This window comes from Trachemys scripta, chromosome 4 (genome assembly GCF_013100865.1).
Source record: "Trachemys scripta elegans isolate TJP31775 chromosome 4, CAS_Tse_1.0, whole genome shotgun sequence".
Taxonomy (NCBI): Eukaryota; Metazoa; Chordata; order Testudines; family Emydidae; genus Trachemys; species Trachemys scripta.
Window position 1 is genome coordinate 33,309,954 of NC_048301.1, and position 22,001 is coordinate 33,331,954.

A 22,001-nucleotide genomic window follows, 5' to 3' on the forward strand; every position below is an offset into this window, starting at 1 on the left:
GCTCATGCTGTCAGGTAGGAAGAGATTAAGGCAGTCCAGGATTTTGCCAGGGAGGATGCTGAAGAAGAAAAGGCTGTTCAAAGTCTAGGATAAAGCCCTGCATCTGTTTCATTTTCCACAAAGAAGTAAAGAAGTTTGTCAAATAATTCTGGGGCATCCCCGAAGCTTGTTCTGCCCAGCAACAATGCACTATTTTAACTACCTGCCTATAATACTCTTCAAGACTTTGAGGTAACACTCAAACATAAAAAATGGCAGTAACTGTGGTGTCACCAAATGAAGGGTCATTTCCATGAAAGAAAAGTATTCCTTCTGTGCATTGTGTAAGAATGAGCTGGTTCCAAATATCGTTGATGTGTTCAGCCATGGTATTATGCACTACTAAGACATGAACCATTAAGCTGCAGGTGCTAGATCCAGACTTCCTAACAGATCAAAAGTAGGTTAAAAAGGTTTAGACAAAATCCATTTGATTTCCAAGTTCTTTTGCGGTGATTCCCTAAACATGGTCATGCTACCATTCCCTTTTACTTATTAATATCCACACAGAAGGCGGGACCCTCTAGTTAGTGATGCCCATAGCACCATAATTCCAGGTCAAGTAGAGACTGATCACCATTTATTTTAGAATATAGACCTTTTTGGATGGGGCCCCGTACCAAGCTCTTAAAGTTCTCACAGATTTGTTGTCTTTTCCATCTCTTATCAAACAGAGGAGTCAGATGTAATGTTTTGATTGTTTTGCAGAGGTTTACTCTGCTGTTCTCAAGTACCAAAGAGATCCAGGGGTGTCTGTGTACTTGTAGATCTGACATCATTCAGTCCCCTTGTGCCATACATGGAATTCAAAATAAAGACAACCCAGATAGTTATAGCAGCAGTTGAACCTGCAGGCATCCTCACTTTCAAAAAAACCACATACCTGCATATACATATTGCATCATCACATCAAAAATATTTGCTTTGCTCTGGGTCAAGAGCACTTTTAATTTACACTTTATCCTTGCATTGCTCCCACCCACACCAGCACATTCTGCTCTATCTCAACAACAGGCTTCTGAAAGCTCAGTCATCTCTAGAGGCTCCAAAACTAGTTTGTGAGTCAGTACAGCTGCTTACTCATATGGGGTTTATTATTAGCCTTAAGGAGAGTGAATTAGTGTGCTCTCAGAAATTGGTCCACCTGAAAACAGTCTTCAACATGTTCTAAGGTCTTGTCTACCTGTTCTACGAGAGGTTTGACAAGGTAGTTTTCTTAGCTCAGGAAGTTGGATGCCTATACAAACAAATGAATCTTCATGAAGGAAATCTTCATAGCAGAAAAGAGCCTTCTGGATCCACTCTTTTCAGGACTCTTCATAAGTTGAAGGAGTGTCCTTCTGTCTTCCTTCTGCAAAGGTTGTTACTGATTTTTCAAGTAGGTTTGTGCTGCTGAGTCACTTACACACCTCTGAAAGTCCAAGCCTTAGTCAGGATTGGGGCCTCATTGTACCAGGCTCTATACACAGATTGCAAACCATGATTAGACATGAAGTGGGCTGTAGTCCACGAAAGCTTATGCTCTAATAAATTTGTTAGTCTCTAAGGTGCCACAAGTACTCCTGTTCTTTTTGCGGATACAGACTAACACGGCTGCTACTCTGAAACATGCTTAGACAGTATGCTCTTTTGGAAGGGACTGTCTCTATGATCAGTGGTGTAGCCAGGTTTTAAGAGCAGGGGGAGCAAACATAAAAAAGGCGCCCCCCCCTTGGCTCCTCCTCTGGCCACGCCCCCCATGGCTCCTCCTCCGGCTGCTCCGCGCCCACCCAGCTCCTCTCCCACGCCCCCCACATCTCATCCCTCCTGCCATTGTCCCTGGCCAGCCCTTTCCCCGCCCCTCTGCTGCCAATGCCCGCTTGGCCGGGGCTCGCAGCTCGGCAGGCTGAGCAGCAAGCGGCCACCCGCCCGCCTGAGCCCGGCTGCACGCCTCGCCCTGCTTCGGCAGCCGGGCTGTTGCCATCAATTATTAATCGGCTCCCAGCAGCCGCGGCGGGGAGTGGGAGCAGCCGCGATAAGGGAGGGTGGGCAGGAGGAGGGGAGTGTGTGTGAGAGCTGCGCCTGGCACACAGAGGCCGGCGGCTGCCTGCGGAGCCGAGCCGGCAGCAGCAGTGCGTTTGGAGAGCTGCGGGTCCCTCTTGCCACCATGTCCCCGCGCTGCGCGGCGGCCGCCTTGCCGGGAAGGGCCACCGCCCCGGAGGACACAGGAGGATGAGGCGGAGGCCGCGCCCTCCCCCATCGCTCCTCCGGCCGCGCCCCCTCCCCTCTCTCCCCCTCCCCCGCGGCGGGTACACTGAGCCGGGCCGTTCTCAGCGGGGTGGCCGGCAGCACTGAGCCCAGCCAAACGGAGCCTTTCCCTCAAGGCTGCTGCTGAGGTGCCCAGCCTCCTCCCCCTTGCCGCTTCTCCCCCCGGCCGCCAGCCCCAATATTGCCGAGCGGCACGTGCCCAGCCCCGCTGCCGCGCATGCTCCCCCCGGCCCCCTGCCACTGCGAATGCTTCCCCTCCCCCCGGACCCGCGCCGCCGCGCATGCTCCCCCCGGCCTGGCCCGAGCGCTCTGGACCCGAACGGGTCCAGCAGCGCAGCCCGTCCCCGCTCTCTACCTGGCCGCCTGGTGTGCTCCTCTGGCCGCCCCCCCTCCCCTATGGCTCCTCCGGCCTTGCTGCCCTTCAGAGAGGAGCGGCCCCCATCCGCTGGCGCCATATAAGGTAACCCCTAAGGCGCCGCTTTTGAAAAAGGTGCTGAGGGGAAGCGGCTGCTTCCCCTGAACCCCCCTAGCTACGCTACTGTCTGTGATGCCTAGTACAATATGTCCCTGACTTCTAGGCGCTACCATAGTCATAAATCATCATCATCATCATGATTAATAATGTACATGCATATTGTGGAAAGACCATCCCTACCCCAGAGAGTTTACAATCTAAGTAACTCATACCAAGTTACACACCTCTAGTTCTTCTACCTCAGTAAGCCTACCAATGATTCAGCTGGCATACTGCTAGATATAAAGCTTGCATTCCAAACTGGTGGGCACCTTGTAGAAAAGGAAATTTTGTTCTTGTCTTGTAAACTGACTTTCTGCAGAAACCACCAGTATGAAAGTCTCACCCAGGTATTAAACCTGTGCCAGGTTACATACTACTAGAGAAGGTATGTTTCGAAGTTCTCAGACTTTGAGTTATTGTTTCAAGCTAAGGAAAGTTTATCTCAGGTTGAAAACAAGAGAGGACTCCTGGTATGAGGGGCTCTGTTGGGTTTCAAAAGCTCAGCAACCAACTAAAGGGTGGAGCTACTTGCACCAATATAATATGGAACAACAAGCCTGCAGTCCAGACTGGTGGTCTTGTTTGCAAAAAGTCAGTTTATAAGGTGAGACCAAAATTTCCCTTTTTTTTTTTTTACCAAAACAATTTCATTTTTCTAGTGTTAAAAAACTCATTGGCTTTCAGTAGCAAAAATGTTGCCTTTGTTTGTAAGCATATAACAAATAATTGTTGATTTTATATTCATTTAGCTACAGCTCCTTCTATCCACGTGTGGGATGCAATGAACAAACAGACACTATCTGTACTGCGATGCTACCATTCAAAGGGAGTTTGTTCAGTCAGTTTCAGTGCCACTGGCAAACTTCTCCTCTCTGTAGGGCTGGATCCTGAACACACCATTACCATTTGGAAGTGGCAAGAAGGTAGGAAAGCATTTGTATTTTTACAATACATTTATATTGCCCCTAAGTCAATCAAGAACACACATCAAAATTGCAACATAAAAATTTTGGTTATCAACTGAAAAAATGATTGTAATAAATGTTACATAGCATATACTGTACAAGTTAAAAATAAGATAAATGTGCTCAACTATTGTGATAATTGCCAAATGTATTTCCAGTGAATCATCCTTGTAAACAATGGATAAGAAAATCCCTTGACCTCCATTTATAATAATGAAAGTAAACCTTGTTTCATTCAGTTTTGTATCGAATCTATTTCTTTCTACTCAATATAAATCTTTTCACACCCAGAAGGAGTCCTCTAGAGACTTGACTGATTGACACTCAAAGACCACAGAACAAGCTGAAACTCTCAGAAATGTGATGCCTAAACTGCTCCTCCTCTGAAATTATAATCTCTGAAATTACAACACAGGCCCAACTATAGTAAACAGTCATTCATAGCATCTCTGCTCTGAGTTCAAGGTTTTAGGCCACAGGACCTTGGGTTTTGTTGCCCATCCTCTCTTCTGCATTGTCCTGCTCCTTCTCTCTCTCCTCTTCCCAACTGGCAAGTTCATACCCAGACCATGACTACAAAGTTGCTGGTGCACTCAGAGCCTAAGGTTGCCAACTTTCTAATCGCACAAAACTGAACACCCTTGCCCCACCCCTGCCATGCCACTTCCTGAGGCCCCCACCCCTTCTCTGAGGCCCCACCTCCTGCTCACTCCATGCCCTCTCCCTCTGTCGTTCACTCTCCCCCACCCTCATTCACTTTCATGAGGCTGGGGCAAGGGGCTGGAGTGCAGGAGTGGGTGAGGGCTCCGGCTGGGGGTACGGGCTCCGCAGTGGGGCCAGAAATGATGGGTTCAGGGTGCAGGAGGGGGCTCAGGGCTGGGGCAGCGGGTTGGAGTGCAGAAGGGTGTGTGGGCTCTAGCTGGGGCTGTGGGCTCTGGGTTGGGACTGGGGATGAGGTGTTTGGGGTGCAGGAGGGGGCTCAGGGCTGGGGCAGGGAGTTGAGGTGTGGGAGTGTGTGCAGGGTGTGGGCTCTGGGAGGGAATTAGGGTGCGAGAGGCAGTTCTGAGCTGGGGTAGGGGGTTGGGGTGTGGGCTCCGTCTGGGCAGCGCTTACCTCAGGCGGCTCCCGGTCCATGGCGCAGCAGGGCTAAGGCAGGCTTTCTGGCTCCACGTGGCTCCCAGGAAGCAGCCGGCATGTCTGGCTCCTAGGTGGAGAGGCCAGGGGGTTCTGTGTGCTTCCCATGCCTGCAGGCACCACCCCCGAAGCTCCCATTGGCCACAGTTCCCAGTCAGTGGGAGCTGCAGAGCCAGCACTTGGGGCGGGAGCAGCACACAGAGCCCCCAAGGCTGTCCCTGTGCCTTACAGACGGACATGCCATCGCTTCTGGGAGCTGCTCGGAACCAGGGCAGACAGAAAGCCTGCCTTAGACCCACTGCACAGTCGACCAGACTTTTAGCAGCCCCGTCAGCGGTGCTGACTGGAGTCGCCAGGGTTCCTTCTCGACTGGGAGTTCCGATCTAAAACTGGACACCTGGCAACCCTACCAGAGCCCTGAACCCTGGGTGCCGACATGATACGCTACCCAATGACTGGCCACTTTCCCATCTGGTGGTCTTTGCTGACCAAGGAGAAATCCATCAGGAGTGATGAGTGGATGTAATGAAAATGACCCACACATGGGCAAAGATAGAGCTTGTATAGTATGTTTAGTAAGGGCCTGTCTAGTAAGTTTCTCCTTACCATTTCAGTCAAGATGCCACTATCTTAAACTTGCTCATCCTCAAGAGTTCATATGGTTCCATCTGGATAGCTACAGAGGCATCAAATGCCTCCTGGATAGGACAAAGTACTTTAGGTAGTCAGATACTTTGTTCATCTGCTGTGCAGGTAAGGAAAAAGCATCTAAGACAACCATCTTCAAATGGGTCAGAACATCTAATTTTGAAAACTATGTATAGGCTGGAAAGGCACCATCTTCAAGTCTTAGACTGATTTTGTTGAATGTACTCTACTCATCTTGGACAGAGAGAAATAGAGCAGCTTTGGATAAAAATCTGCAGAGCAGCCCCCTGGAAATCTCTGCATATTTTGACCGGATGCTAGAGCTGGGATTTTCAGAGGACCTAAGGTAGTTAGGCTCCCAAATCTCATTGAAATACAATAGGAGTAAGGCCCTGATCATTAGGCCCCTTTGAAAATTAAAGCCTACAAGTAGACATAGCATCTTCACCAGATGCTGTCTTGGTCATCAAGTCTTTCAGTCTTCCATTCTTCTTGATCTGTCTCCTCATTTCATTCTTCTCCCGCACACCACCTTTCTCTATTCTGGAATGTTTCCTATGCTGGGTACGTAGTTTGTATATGTGTATAGTTTTCTAGGGTTTAAAGCATTGGAGATATGCCATTCCAGGATTTATATAGGAGGAACAGTTTGGAGTTTCAGCTACTTTTTTGACTATTGTGGGGATGAATAACTCATCAGGCTCCAGAGTAAAGGATTCCTGTGTTGGGAGAAGACATATATTTGTGGTAAGTTCAAATTCTCCATTTTCTTTTTGCCAGGTGCCAAAATTGCCAGCAGAACTGGTCATAACCAACGTATATTTGTAGCAGAATTCAGACCGGATTCAGATACCCAGTTTGTTTCAGTGGGAGTAAAACATGTGAGGTTCTGGACCCTGGCTGGAAGAGCTCTTCTCAGTAAAAAAGGGTTACTGAGTTCAATAGAAGATGCACGGATGCAGACCATGCTATCTGTAGCTTTTGGAGCTGTATGTACCTTAACAAATTCTTTAAAAATACATACATACAAAACATCCTTTTTACATTTTATTCTTCCATGTCTGTATATGTAGTAAAATGAGTTATCCTGAACTTTTCTGCCATAAATGCCTATTTGCATAATAGATTGCTGTAACCTGCTGATTAGTATATAAACTTATTATTTCTAGAGCTTATTCTTAATTAAAATTAAATTAATTCTCTTTAGAAAAAGGTTATGAATTCAGATACTCCCAGTGTTGTATAAATTTCATATGTATTGATTTTTGATCACTAAAAATATTCCCATCTAGTCCCATTCTATTTTATTACTTTACAAAAAATGATAGGAAGATTTGACCTTTGGGTCCATGCTTGTTCCAAGACAAAATTTAACTAAGCAAGATCCAAATTTTTGGGGAATAAGTCACAATATGCAGTATGCATTTAATGTAGAAAGTTTATAAAAAGGTATAAAAAACTGCCATACCACCCCAGGTTGTGAGGTCATCATATCTTACTAGGATCAGGACTGATCTATACTTGGATGGGAGATCCCCAAGAGAAATCTAGCATCTATGAGAAGTTGTTTGGTGTTTCGGTTGGTACCACTTTTCCCTTCAAGTCAATATTTAGCAGCCCAGCATAATTAGGTCATTGTAATATGTAGGGTGACCAGCTGTCCCGTTTTTATAGGGACAGTCCCGTTTTGGGGGACTTTTTCTTATATATTACCCCCACCCCCTGTCCCGGTTTTTCACAGTTGCTATCTGGTCACCCTAGTAATATGCCCTCTTTCAGCTGAGACCTAAAACCTGAGATTCTCATCTCTTGTGTTCATTAAACATGAAGAATTATCTGTGGACTCTAGAGAAGCTCTAGGGTGGCTCTGTTCTCTCCTGCCTAAAGATTCCCAGAAGGTGGTACAGGGAGGTAGTACCTCTTCCCTTAAGGCACTTTTATGTGGAATTCTGCAGGGAACTTGCTGGCTGAAGTTCATTCCAGATAAGACTGAGGTGATGTTGTTAAATTGGGAGAGGCAACCGGAAGAAATTAAGAGAATAACTTTTCCACTTTTATTAAGGTTTTGGGCCCACCATGGGGTGGTTCTTGTTTTGTCTTCTGCTGGCACTTCAGTTTTATTTCTGTTTTTGTAATTTATACCAAGGGTGCTTAGGGAGGGTGGATAAGTGCCTCTCTTTACTTTTGCATACAAATCTAGATAAATAAGTAATTTTTTTAAAAGTATGGGCAACTTTTCAAAAGCATAGGGATGGTGTTTAGTAGCAGTTTCCTGGCCACATTCCCATTTATCCATCCTGCCAAATGCCCACTGCAGTTTCAATTGGATATAATATTTTTCTTCACTTTTAGTCATTTGATGTTATGTGATGTTGCTGTACACAGATAAACAGCTGGGTCATTCCCTGCACAGATTCAGCTGCATTTCAGTGGTGGGTGGCAATGAGTCATGTAAATACCGTAAACAGCTTGGAAAGTGAATCAGGATCTCTGGGAATTAAATGTTTTCAATGCATATAACATCATCATCATCATAAAGATTGTGAGGAACTCAGATACTATGATAATGGAGGCTATATTAGTGCCTTAGATAGAGATGTGACTTCAAGGGAAACCAATGACAGATAAAATCAGCAGAGTCAATCACGGGAATGTATTTTCTCCACATTGATATAATATCTTATGTATTAAATATCACCAATAATTTGAAACATAAAGAATTCTGCACTTACTTAACAGAAACATTTTGTACTTTCCAAGCATTTAGTTGTTACTGGTTTTAAATATTTTTCAATATCATTGCTTCTGAATACCTAAGGTAGTTAGGCTTAACTTTACTACTCCTCAAAAATAGGACGCACAGTTAAAGAAAACCATAGTTATGTTCCATTGAGTTAGATTCTTACTTCTTTCCTTTTTTAAACTGACCATATCTGTACTCCATTGAGGGAAGTGCTGTACCTAATAGCTGGACACTGAAGATGATTTCCATCAAACATTGGGCTTGAAGTATAGTAGTAATAGTCTGACTTTCTGTTTTTGTGTGAAACATGATACTAACTAGTATCTTAGCTGCTCCTGATTTCCTGGCTGCTCTTCCGTGGTTGTGCAAAGGGATGATGCGGAACGGACTTGAGAGCTCTGTCCCTAAATTCCATACCTTGCACTTTCTCAGTGCGGGAGGGGAGTGTTCATGCTCCCTGCAGTGCTGGACATCTCAGCCTAGGCATGACCTTTGCTCTATCCTTCTTCCACATTGACTGGAGAAGAGCATGTGCCTTTAAAAGTGCATAGCAACTGAGTCTCTTTTATGTGCTCACCCTCTAACTTGGAGGCTATCTGCCTGCCTTTTTCCTCTGCAGACGGAGTACCTCTGGGATCTGCCCTTGGTCCGTATCCCTCTACAAACACCACTTGTACAGCAATGACTAATAAAGCCACAGTCTAGCCCAAAATGTAGAATGTGTTTATTATTTATTTATTTGTTACAAAAATTAAATGTATTCTTGACTTATTCAGAATCAGATGATAAGTATATTTTCCCCCCTTTTCAGAATAACTTGACATTTACAGGTACCATCAGTGGAGATGTTTGTGTTTGGAAAGATCATGTATTGGTACGAATTGTGGCCAAAGCTCACAATGGGCCTGTGTTCACAATGTACACTACACTAAGAGATGGTCTAATCGTAACAGGAGGCAAAGAAAGACCGTGAGTCTTTTTGTTTTATCATTCAAATATGTTTTACTAAGATATTATGTGCGGTACAAATGTGCTTCAGAACATGAAATTCCAGTAGTTACCATCAGTCACTTTATTTAAGCACCTATGCAAGCTATTTCAAACATTTCGTGATGATTTTTCATTATTAAGATTAAGATTGACTAGGTCAAATAGTTTTGAAACAGTAAAGAAATAAATACTCTTTTACAATGGGAGCATTACGTACAGTGGAAGCCGGGGAATGGGGCCCTTGATGGACCACTGAGGGGAAATACAGGCCTGAACTGTAACAATGAAATTATCAGTTTTCCCTTGCCATGAAATATAAATTGACCACCCCTTTCTCTCACAGATATCTTTGTCAGGAAAACTCATGAGACACTTGAAAGGTTAAAGAAAACCTATTCAGTAGCATGGCCCTTGGGTCCGTCTTAATCAGATTTCAAAAAGAAGATCCTTTATTTTCATTACCAGTGCCAGTTTTCTTCCAATCCCTTTTTACACTTTCAGAGCTGGCATTAGAAGGGATGCAGTAGAGAGGAAAGCAGCATCGTGAGAGGGAGCTGTCTTCTGCTCCTCTAGCCTCGTTTGCAGATGCCAATAGCACACAGCAGATTTAATGAGACTGAAAGCTCAACAAGATTCAATATTGCAGAACACTACATATTTCTTTTCATTTTGGTGTGATTCTTTTTGCTTTCCCTTGGAGATAGCTGTTAACATACACTGCATCCAAATACAAAACTCCATCAAATTTATGATTATTTCCCTAAAATAATAGTCTTGCATTTTTAAAGATGTTTTGCTTTTAATATGTTCTTTTTATTTGCTACTTATTTCTCAACATTCTAATGTAATATTGAATGTCTCAAAGCCAAAAGGATATTCTTAGCACATAGGTTCAAAAGAATCAATGAATATATTGAAAAAGGTAAAAATAAAATCAGCTCATAACTGCTGTACATTCTCTTCTGTTCTGAAGAATCTTAAAACACATTGCACACTTTAATGTAAACTATACAGACTACTTAAAACCACAAAGACATACAATTTTGTAGTATGTTTGATAATGGAAATCACTAGGAAATATCAGTTTTCCTGAAAAAAAAAAAGGTGACAAAAAGGTGTGTGTGTGTGCGCGCGTGTGCATGTGCGCATTTAACGTAGATCAAAAGTACTAAAAGCCAGATCTCCTCCTCTTGTTCCCTGAATTGCATTTTGAGACTCTTCACCTATCTTACTAATCAAATACAGAAGATGTATGAGTGACCACCTAAGGGAACTTGATGTATGCAATCTGTTTTCATACTTGGCTAATGCTTTGACCACACAGATTTCTGAAGATATGCTGAGACCACTTTTAAGAGCAATGGAAGCCTGCATACTTACACATCAATATTTATGACTATCTGTTGAAAAATAGCAGTTGCTCATGATAAGTAATTGAATCATTTAGCAGAAATGTAATGCAATGCTTTGGTCTAGTAACACTTATAGCTAAAATACATAATTAAAATTAACCTCCACAGAGCATGCACAGCCTATCAAAATAACCACACAATGTTATTGCTCTACCCTAGTGTCTCAGTTCTGCTCTAAGAAGCTGTGTTTGGCTGCTCTACGTTGTGTTTAGAGCTGGGAAGGCCCTTATTCTGGGCCAAAATTAGGGAGACACAAAAATAACTTAGTCTCCACTGACCTTGTTTTCTGCACCCAGTACAAGAAGGGGGTAATGGAGAATCTGGCCTTTTTCCTGCCATTTCCTCATCCCCATTGTCTACCATCTCATGCCTTTTCCATTTGTGGGCTGTGAACTCTACAGAACAGGGACCATATCTTTTACTTGTTCTATGAAGCATCTAGAACATTGAAGGCACTGAATAAAAATAAACAATAATAATAATTAAAAATACATGCTACAAATCTTATTCTGTTTCCTATTTCCCCATCAACACCTTTCCCATTGCTTCTCTTTCAGTTTTCCTCTTCAGTTTCTTTTCCTGTATTTTCTTTTGCTTCCCTCTTTCCTTCTCTCTTCTCTTCCTTCACACTCTACTTGTTTTACTGTTATAGCTCACAGGTAGTGTTTAACCTATAGTACTAAACCAGTAGTTTGGGAAATTCACTCCTTTCTTCACATCATATGATTTTAGTCACTACACAAAAGAGTTTTCTAAATGCCATTTCACTACAGTAGGGAAGAAGCATTATAGTGCAGGAAATTGAGGAGCACCATATGAATTACAGAATCTGTAATTAACTATGCCTTTGATTTATTTTTCCTCTGGACAGTAATTCAGAGATTTCAGCAAAATTGATCATCTTTATAGATTAATACACATAATTCATTCAAATCAAAGAATGAATGTGTTTTTGAAAGATGAGATTAAAACAGTCGAAAAGCAAATCAACCTTGGTTTAAAAACTGTTAAGGTTTAATAAATTTATTTATCTATAATCTGAATTTTATTTTTTTTAGACTGGTATATATTGCATATTAATATTTTTCCTATACACATGCTAATGGAATCTTTAAGGAATAAACTTATAATGCCTTTATCTTGTTTATTACATTAGTGCCTAAGGGCCAATCAAGAATGGTGCCCCATTATGCTTGGCACTGTACAGAGTTGTAGAGGGTCCCTACCCTGGAGAGCTCACAATTTAAATAGACAAGACAGAGTCAGGCTGAGGGAAACGGATATAACACACAAACAGTGAAGGGTATGATGGCAGCCAATATCATTTTAGTTCCATGCTTTTTAGGAGTGGGTTTTCTTAGGAGGGAATAAGCTAAATGAAAAAAATGGGAAGGAGAGAGACGTTAAACTACATTAAGTAACAAAATATTTTAATTGACTAAAATATGAGCTAGCTTTCATACTTAAGTGTCTTTGGCTACTATCTTATTAGATCAAAGGAAGGAGGGGCTGTTAAACTATGGGATCAGGAGCTGAAGCGATGTCGTGCCTTCAGATTGGAAACAGGACAGATGACTGACTGTGTTCGTTCTGTGTGTAGAGGCAAAGTAAGGCATGTTCTCTTTAATATATTGCTGTCAATCCTTGGGTTATTATACAGCAAATTGATATACAGAAGCATTTTTGCAGAATCTTTTTCTCATGATTATTAGTTTGAATAATTAATACAAGTTGATGTCAACTTTAAAGAGTTACTGAAGAATCTAACTTTAATTTATAATGTAAAATGTTCTTAAATTAAAGGCTTACCATGGCTGTAGATTATCTGTCATAAAGCATACTTTCTAGTCTACACATAAATACACTTAAGGAAATACTAGTCCCAGTTAGGATGATATTGTGTATACGACTTGATTAAAAAATAACAAAGGATCGCTTTCCATGTTTAGCACCCAGACCATTATAACAACCCTTGAATCGAATACATCCTTTTAAATTTGGAGGCAGAGAATGATTCAGTTTTATATCTGATGTCTGACTTATTTCAGACAATAAGAAGATTCACATGCCGATCTCTTCATTAACAAAATTTAATCCTTATTTAATTTCAGCAGCCCTTCTTGATGGAATTATAACCATGGTTCATTTATTACTATTTATAAGTATTAGCTAATATATTATTACAGTAATAATTCTTTCACCATTGTCCCAGGGGAAAATTCTTGTTGGGACAAGGAATGCTGAAATAATTGAAGTTGGAGAGAAAAATGCAGCATGTAACATTCTAATTAATGGTCATATGGATGGACCTATCTGGGGACTGGCTACACATCCTTCAAGAGATTTTTTCCTTTCTGCTGCAGAAGATGGGACAGTGAGACTCTGGGACATTGCTGAAAAGGTTGGTGTAAAGTTAATAGTACTAAGCAGCTATAATTTTAGCAAAAAAGAATCCGAGATTTATTCAATAGTGAGAATTTAAAATAGTTTCTCAGACTATGGTAAGAAAAACTAAGCTAGTATAGTGGTTTTTGCACTGTCTTTTGCATAATAAAAAGTATCCATTGAATGTTAATGAGAAACTGGTGGTTATGGATTATGTTGGAACATGCATAAATAGAAACATTTACTCCTCTTTTCTGGTTTTTATTTTCTCACAGAAGATGCTGAACAAAGTCAGTTTGGGACATGCAGCTCGGACTGTTTCTTACAGCCCCGAGGGGGACATGGTGGCTATTGGCATGAAAAATGGAGAATTTATTATCTTGCTGGTGACCTCTCTAAAAATATGGGGGAAAAAAAGGGACAGAAGATCTGCTATCCAAGACATAAGGTCAGAAAAGTCATGGCATTTATCTAGCCTTGAAATGTGATAATGAGCTGATAAAGTAAGCAAGCAATAATTTAAAAACAAAAACTCCACTCACATAAGGTGATTTATTTTATAAGGAAGTCCCATATTCAAAAGTTGCTATTCACCTGGAGTTCATATACCTAAAACACCATATTAATCCCCTCCAAAACCAGTGTAATTTTCAAAGTGTGTGCTTTGAGAATAGTTTTATAATACAATATAATTTACTTTTGTATAGTATCCATCGTACAGAGTATTACAAAATGCTTTGCAGAGAGATAGAATAGAGTGAATACTTTACAGAATTGGGTATAATGACTTCAATACAAGGCATAAAGAGAAAAAGGACATATGAAGATGGAGTAGAACAAATGGAGTAGAACAGAAAGCTGGAACCTAAGCAGTAGAGATGTCAGTAAGTATCGTCAGACACTACTTACAATGAAGGGGAAATGGAAGGGTTCTGTCATAAGTGAGCCCAGTTCAGAACTCTAGATTCAAAAGAGAAGAAATCAACTCAGCCTTTTAGAGGGAGAGAGAAGTTCAACAGAGTTAGGGTAGCACAAGAGAAAAAGTGACTCCTGATTGAGGAGAGTCACAAGGAGGGGAGATAGATGACAAAATTTGAAATAGAATAGTAAGTGGCAGAGAATAAGGTGACTGTAAGGTAAGAATATTAAGATGGAGAAAGTTCATGGAGGGATTTGAAAACGAGGACAATTCTGAATTGGATTAGGATATAAATAAGATGTAATTGATTGTAATGGAAGATGGGGAAGTGACAATATGGTTCTGATTTTGGTGCAAGTGTAGTCAAGCTGCAACATTCTGGATCATATAATTTAAAAAGTAAGGATTTAGGAAGACCATAAAAACAGAATAAAACATGTTCCTTTCCCCAAAGAGTTTATAATAAAAAATAGACAAGATTAGACAAGAGTTCAGGGAAGAGAGAGTAAGGAAAGATCATTGGTACAAGAAAGAATTAATTGATTCCTAGAAGAAATTAGTTTTAAGGAGTGATTTCAAGACTAATGGCCTCACAGACATGGAGTAGGAACCAGTAGATTAAGCATAGGGCAGACTGAAGGTAAAACATTGTGTGTGTGTGAAAAGGAGACAGGATTGGAACACTTTTATGGAGCAAAATACAATCAAAAATATAACAGGAAAAGATACATTTACACAGTGGTGTGATCAGATACTTAATAGAAGAACTACAGGGATTTTCACATATCAGTTTTGCCTGGCAGGTCTACAAACATTAACATTCACCAAACGTAAATTACTCCAACATTTTTATTTCAGTTTCAAATCTTGCTTTATATAGTAGATTATTCCTCCCTTTTCAGTTTTTTGCTTTGTAAACAGTGTATTTTCCTCAATATTTAGCTGATTAGATTTCATTTTGGCTACACTTCATTCAAGTGGTCCCATCCAATGGCTCTACTCTCCATTCCATCCTTCATTGCTAAGAAAAATAAAATTGATTCTCTCTTCTGTAAATCTACATGCCCATCTTTTTAAAGTAGTGAAGATTAAATCTTCTTTCCAGCAGCTGGAAAGTTAGTCTGTGGCTAGAATGAAATTCAGTCAGACCATGTGCAAAATGTTTTTGCTATGAGAACTCCTTGAGAGAAGCAATAGTAATTCAAATATATTGTAGAGAAAAAAAATCACATTTTTAAATCTTTTCTATTACTAATAATAAATCATGCTGAAAGAGAAAGTAGGACCAGATAAATTTTATGTTTTCTCTTGTCTTTCATCACTTAGAATAAGAGCTGCATCCATTTTGTAACACTACCTTGCAAAAAAAAAATATATATATATATATATATATATATATATATATATATATCAGAGGGTTGAAAAAAAAATAGAAAAAGAAATTCTAAGATCTTACTTTTTTCTTCTTTTGAATTTCAACCTCTCTTCTTAAACAATTTATCTATTCAGGTTCAGTCCAGATTCTCGTTACTTAGCAGTGGGTACTAGTGAGAATGCAGTGGATTTTTATGACTTGACATTGGGCCCCACGCTAAATCGAGTTAGCTACTGCAAAGATATCCCAAGCTTTGTTATCCAGATGGACTTCTCTGCAGATAGCCGTTTTCTCCAGGTATCAGTCATTTGAGATCATTGTATTTATTTTTAAGTTTGTAAGTAAATGTATTGCTCATGAAGGTCTATTAACACTTGTTCATACCAAATATATTAGTGACAGAACCATGCAAGATTCCTTATGAAGCTCCAGTAATCACAGTTCAGTCCTGACCAGCAGCTCCCCCAGTATTTCAGTCCTGGGCCTATCATGGTTAGAAACTGATAGCTGTGTTAGATGGTGAGGTTGTTTTGTGATAGGCATCTATAGATCACAAATAAAAATAAGTTGTTTGGACTCATCTTAGTACCTGAGTGTGAGAAATAAATACAGAAAGCAGAAGTGTACTTCTGAATTACTAAAAAGTGACACTGACTGTTCACCTGCCTCATCACCTTGTTGAAGCTGGGTTTGCAACCTTTTGGAAGTGAGAAGGAGTACAATCTTTCTTCCCAGGAATCATCAGGAAACTATGGCAAACCCTTCAGATTCTTGACCATAATAATAGAGGAAGTGTCCCTTTGCACATCCTATCAGTACAAGCCTCCTCTGATGAGCACTCTACCCATGTTGCCATGGCTCTCACAACGTATCTACACATTTTGATCCCTTTCTATGAGGTCACAAGCCCAAGCTTCAGGCTGCTGTAATTTACACTGGAGCAAATGGCTCCAACAGGCCAAAAATAAATATTGGGATCAGCATGGAGCAGAGATGTCCTAGCAGCACTCCATTTTCCCTACTGCACCAACATCAGGGAGGGGGAATAGCATACGAGCTCTTATGTGGCCTCTTCACCACCAAAGGATCATACGCAGACTGGGGTGAGCCTCCCCAGGCCAATTAAGCAACTTTTAAGTCCAGTTTATACCTGCATTATTTACAACAGTTACTCTTTTAATTGGGGGCTGTGTAGTAAGGAATGTACATGCATTTCACTCACATTTTATTAGTAAGACTTTTTTAAATTAAAAATTGATCACCATTTCTCATTGTTCTCTACTTGTATACATTTTTGGGAAGCATGAAATCTTCCCACAGAATACTTCCTCTGATTCTACTCTATTTCAGAGCCATCGATAATAACATTGAGTGTATAATTATATCCTTACCACTTCAAATATCTTCAAAATTTTTTAACTCTCATGAACTCTTATTTCTGGATGTTCATCCTCAAAGGTCTCTACTGGGTCTTACAAAAGACAGGTCTATGAAGTGCCTTCGGGAAAACAGCTTATGGACCAGGCAGTGATTGACAGAATAACATGGGCCACTTGGACCAGGTACCTAATTCACACAGATTCACTCTTGCTACTGGAGTAAAAGTTCAGATGTCTCCCACCTGGAAAGAAAACCATAGGTCTGGAAATGACCATATTATCATGAAGGATACTGCAACGCTACTGTGTTTGATCTATATTTTTCTTTAAAACATGCCTGATTGATCTGGCAACAGAGTAGTCGTACATTATACAGTCACATGGGAAGAATATATAGGCTCCACTTGAGACCACTGGCAATTAGCCCAATCAGGGTATTAGATGCATATGGTCTCTGGATGGAGGCTATGAGTTTTCGCGCTCTTTAAGTACCTTTTACAGCTTTTGATCCAGCATCTAAGGCAGCAGTTCTCAAACTGTGGGTCGAGACCCCAAAGTGGGTCACAACCCTGTTTTAATGGGGTCACCAGGGCTGACTTAGACTTACTGGGGTCCGGGATCGAAGCCGAACCCTTGAGCTTCAGCCCTAGGCAGTGGCACTCAGGTTACAGACTCCCTGCCTGGTGCTAAAGCCCTTGGGCTTTGGTTTTGGACCCCATCACACGGGGCGGCAGGGCTACGTCAGACTCAGACTTTGGTCCCCCCTTCTGGGGTTGTGTAGTAATTTTTGTTCTCAGAAGGGAGTCGTGGTGCAATGAAGTTTGAGAGCCCCTGATCTAAGGCAACCTGAGAGATCATACATCCCATTCGCCCAGTTAATTGAATGTATTGCAGCAGTAGCTGGAAATAGCAATTTGAGGGCAAGTCAGGAAAAAATATAAAATTGGTTTCAAATAAAAACCTGCATAATACAAGCCTGTGATCATTTAAGTTTTACAGAGCCTATTAGAGCATGTGTAGTAGACAGTGCTAGATTATATACAGTACTGCTGTTTACCATACGAGAAAAATATGATTATTATTGGTGTATTCAAAAATATACAAAATAAATCATTGTATAAACAGATTATATTTAAAATTATATTTTATTATGTTTGGCATTAGTTTTTTTTAACTACATTGTTTTATTTTACATTGTATATTTAATTACTTTATTTTGATTTTTATAGAAATAAAAATCACTTTTGCCATGCTCTAGGCTCATTTGACAACTCTGTTAAATCACAATGAATACAAAATAACAAATCCTGCAATATACCTTCATTCATGCACTAAAGGTTAATTGAAAAAAACATTCTTTTTAAAAACAAAAAATCACCAGCCCCATACATCTCCCACTTTCTCAAAACCCTGAACAAGAGCTGGGATCTGTAGCATGCCCTGAAATTTGGAATTCACTCCCCACAATGGTATGAAGTAGCTCAAGTCTGCCAAAGTCACTGGATCTTTAAAGAGAGAGAATGTCCTGCCAGCAACCCATTCCTTTTCAAAACAAAAGGGATCCTGATCATAATCGGGATAGCATCAGATAGAGGGAGAATTTTCAGGTCAGCAGGTCCCAAGCCATTTTTGCACCTATTCATTTTATGATTTAATAGTGAGTTGATTAATTTATTATATTCCTTGTTTAATTGTGTTTGAAAGAAACACTGTCAGTTGACCTAGCCCTAACTGTATCATAACTTTATTTTAAAATATAATACTCAAGCCTGATCCAGAAACATTCTAGCATCCCAAATTTTCAGCATATAAATTATAATCCATCATATAAACCAGTGCTGGGTTTCTCTTCAGGTTGTGGAATGTACATGTACATTATAATTAAAGCTAGCCAGAGACCACTAATTTCATTTCATGAGGATTTTCGAGGTTTGAAATGTATTTTAGATCCAGTGCAGGATGAAAACCAAACCTTTCAAAAGTTTTTGCAAACTGGAAAATTATTAAAATGTCAGTTTTCAGAGCAAAAAGGTTAGCTTTTGATTTGGATCTCTCTTTCTGGAATGGACCAGGGTCTGCCCTGGACCTCGGGAACCTTTCGGTCAAAAATGCCATTAAAATTCATACAGCTCCATAAAACATTTTAATTTCCGTGAAACAGCATTTTCCCATGAAAACATATTTCACAAAAAATGTTCTGACTAGCTCTAATTGTAACATCTCTGTTCAACTTCTGTACATTGTACTTCACATAATTTATTTTTCTATATTTGACAATTGCCTCATTGGTCAATTTTAACTATTAGTTTCATCATCTGCTTTTTAGCTTTGTTAGCCATGTTTTATATATTTATTTATTTATTGGTAAATTGTTTACTTTAATTCCAGATTCTCATAATCACAGAATACTATAAAAATCAGTTTATTATTTCTAAACCTATTGCTTTTCCTACAATGCATTAGTTGCCAAGGGGGCCCTCTCACCCTTCTATTTCAGTATTCTAGGGGATGAAGTAGTTGGAATCTGGTCCAGGCATGCTGAGAAAGCTGATGTGAACTGTGCCTGTGTCTCTCACTCTGGAATCAGCCTTGTAACAGGCGATGACTTTGGCATGGTCAAGCTGTTTGACTTTCCATGTCCTGAAAAATTTGTAAGAACCTTTTGTTTGTGTGATTGTAACACAAAGTGCTTTTGATTTTGTGGCATCCTATAATATCTCTGGAGGGAGGGTGGCGGTAGTGCTTTTTCCCCCGCTGAGTTTAATAGCTTTTTAATATATGCATTTAATTGTAGCTCCATAGTCTTACAAGTTTGCTTGCTATCCAGGATTTCCTAAACCCTTGTACAATAGCTGTAGCCACAATCCAGGATTTCAAATAATCTAAAAAACTAGCAATAGTACTGCTCGCCATCTTGCATTAATAAAGTGCCTTCATTATGAAGATCTCAAAGCACTCTACAAATGTGGATAAGTAACACAGTCTCCATTTTACAGATAAGGAAACGGAGGCACAGAGGTTAAGGACTTGAAAACAAACTGTGACTGCACAGTATAAATTAACAGAAAAATGGTTGCACTCCTGTCCCTATCTGTAGGTGATTTCATGGTAACAGTTATTGTTTGGCTGTTAAATCCCATTAGTTAGAAAGAACATAATGAAAATGTAGAGGAAATTTAGAGTTCATCACTGGCTCCTGTAGCAAGGAGACAACTTTCTGAACTGTGAACAAAGAACATGGTTTCTCATAAGCCATGTCTTCACTACAAAAAAAAAAAAAAAAAGTGTGTTCTGTTGGGAAGCCTAGGCTTTAACTTCAGCCGCTGAGTAACTCACATGAAAACAACTGCATTGTCTTCACAAGGATTTGAATTTGTTACACACCTTTGTTTGAAGGCAAGGCCTTAAGGCAGGAATCTGTAATTTCTGTGTAGAATGATGTCAGAAATAGTCTGTTCACAAGCTGGAACATGATGGCCAGCCATGAGAGAGAGTCAGTGGAGGGAGCAGAGCATGAGTCAGAAGAAACAAGAAATTGGCCAAAAAAATAAAAATAAAAGGAAAGAAATTTGGTTTTTAATTTTTTGCCCCCATTCCTGATGTCTCCTCCCTCTCCTGCCACAGAAGGTCTCCCTTACATGCAAGTATCTGCACATACAAATACTGCCCACCTCACAGACATCCATCTGCGGAAAGCAGGCTGTTACGGGGCAATCCTCACCTCTGCGGTGCCTCCTGCTGGCCTCCCGGGGACTTAGCTCGCCTGCCTCCAGAGTGCTCTCTGCAGGCCGGTGTCCTGCGTGTCACTGGCCCCCATGTCCCTCCCAGACCCTGGTGACCCTTTCTCTTGGGGGCTGCCCCCTGGCAGTACACCCCCCCAGTTTATGGGTCTCCCCACCCGGGGAACCCCCACCCACTATCCCCACCTCGCCTCAGTATCAGGCTACTGCCAATCACCATCTAGCCCCCATTCACTGGGGCAGACTGCAGTGTGCAAGCCACTCATCACAGGCAAGGGGGGTTTGGACCTACTGCCTTGGCCTACCCCTGGGCTGCCCTCTGCAACCCCAGTACCCTTCTGGGCCTTTAACAAATCCTGCAGCCCGGAGCTCCCCAGTTCCTCTGGCCTTCCCCCAGCCCTGTTCCACTCTAGGTACCCTGTGAGCTCCTAAGCAGCCAGGCCCTTCCCTCTCTAGAGGCAGAGAAAGACTGACTCTGCTCCTGGCCCACTGCCCTCTTATAAGGGACAGCTGAGCCCCATTTGGGGCGTGGCCTCAGCTGAGCCTGCTTCCCCAATAAGCCTGGGAACTGCTTGCTCCCAGCCACAGCCCTCTCCTGGGCTGTTTTAAGCCCTTTAAGGCCAGAGCAGGTGACCACCCCGCTACACAGGCACGTTCAAAAAGAGCAGTGGTGGGCTACCCAAGGAGGACTTAGGCATTGCAACGCTTAGCATTGCCGCACTTGAACTTAGGTCTCCTGCCTCCTAGGAAAATGCCCCAATCACTGAGATATAGGGTATTTTGGGGCTGATCTGTGTCTCAGTTTCTCCTGTTAAAGCTGATCTACAGTGATATAAATAACTATTTGTTGGAGCAGCGTAACTAGAACCTGGGTCTTCCAGCTCCCTAACCATAGAGCGTGCATGCATGTGTGTTTGTTTGTAAAAATTGCTTTATACCCCACTGGATAAAGGCATTCAATTGTCTTTAAACTGGGAGGTGTACACCCCCCCCCCCATAGTTTAGAGACACTTCCATACCCCATAATTTAGAGACAATTTAATAGCTTCTGCTTTACACCCCATGGTGGATGCATTTCATGAAATGACCTCTTTAGCCTAGGAATATATGGAGCATTTTAGAACCTTCTAGATACATGATACTGAACATTATACACTCACTCTTTTACTCTTTCTTTCTAAAACAGTCCAATGAGGAGGACTCATGATCTTTCATGTTGTTATTTTTTAGGCAAAACACAAGCGATTTTTAGGTCACTCGGCCCATTTGACTAATATTCGATTTACAAGTGGGGATAAATACGTTGTCAGCGCTGGAGGGGATGACTGCAGGTCGGTATATCTTTCCAAAAAGTAATTAGAAATCTAATATGTTTACTCTGTGTGGACAATTCTTAATAGTGCAGAGATAATGTTCAAGTTCAGAATCTGAGACATTTAACCCGTTATGTGTTTGTTCCTTATAGTTCGTAAGGAAACAGTCAAATATTTACAACACCTGATTCTTCT

The 22,001-nt window shown here is 41.2% G+C and overlaps 2 protein-coding genes across 8 annotated transcripts in view; one reads left to right on the forward strand and one right to left on the reverse strand.

Moving 5' to 3' along the window:
• The window catches only part of EML5 (EMAP like 5), a 290,414-nt gene that overhangs the window by 258,579 nt on the left and 9,834 nt on the right, over nucleotides 1-22,001 (forward strand). For 5 of the 6 annotated variants that reach the window (XM_034768124.1, XM_034768126.1, XM_034768127.1 and 2 more), the window contains 10 exons: nucleotides 3,553-3,726; nucleotides 6,331-6,539; nucleotides 9,105-9,262; nucleotides 12,188-12,302; nucleotides 12,908-13,096; nucleotides 13,356-13,528; nucleotides 15,509-15,671; nucleotides 16,833-16,936; nucleotides 19,251-19,404; nucleotides 21,724-21,824. In XM_034768124.1, the coding sequence (XP_034624015.1) occupies nucleotides 3,553-3,726; nucleotides 6,331-6,539; nucleotides 9,105-9,262; nucleotides 12,188-12,302; nucleotides 12,908-13,096; nucleotides 13,356-13,528; nucleotides 15,509-15,671; nucleotides 16,833-16,936; nucleotides 19,251-19,404; nucleotides 21,724-21,824 (1,540 nt within the window). The remainder of the gene's footprint in view (nucleotides 1-3,552; nucleotides 3,727-6,330; nucleotides 6,540-9,104; nucleotides 9,263-12,187; nucleotides 12,303-12,907; nucleotides 13,097-13,355; nucleotides 13,529-15,508; nucleotides 15,672-16,832; nucleotides 16,937-19,250; nucleotides 19,405-21,723; nucleotides 21,825-22,001) is intronic. The other variant, XM_034768125.1, reaches the window with a different exon arrangement.
• The window catches only part of ZC3H14 (zinc finger CCCH-type containing 14), an 81,744-nt gene that overhangs the window by 5,095 nt on the left and 54,648 nt on the right, over nucleotides 1-22,001 (reverse strand). The window lies entirely within an intron of this gene.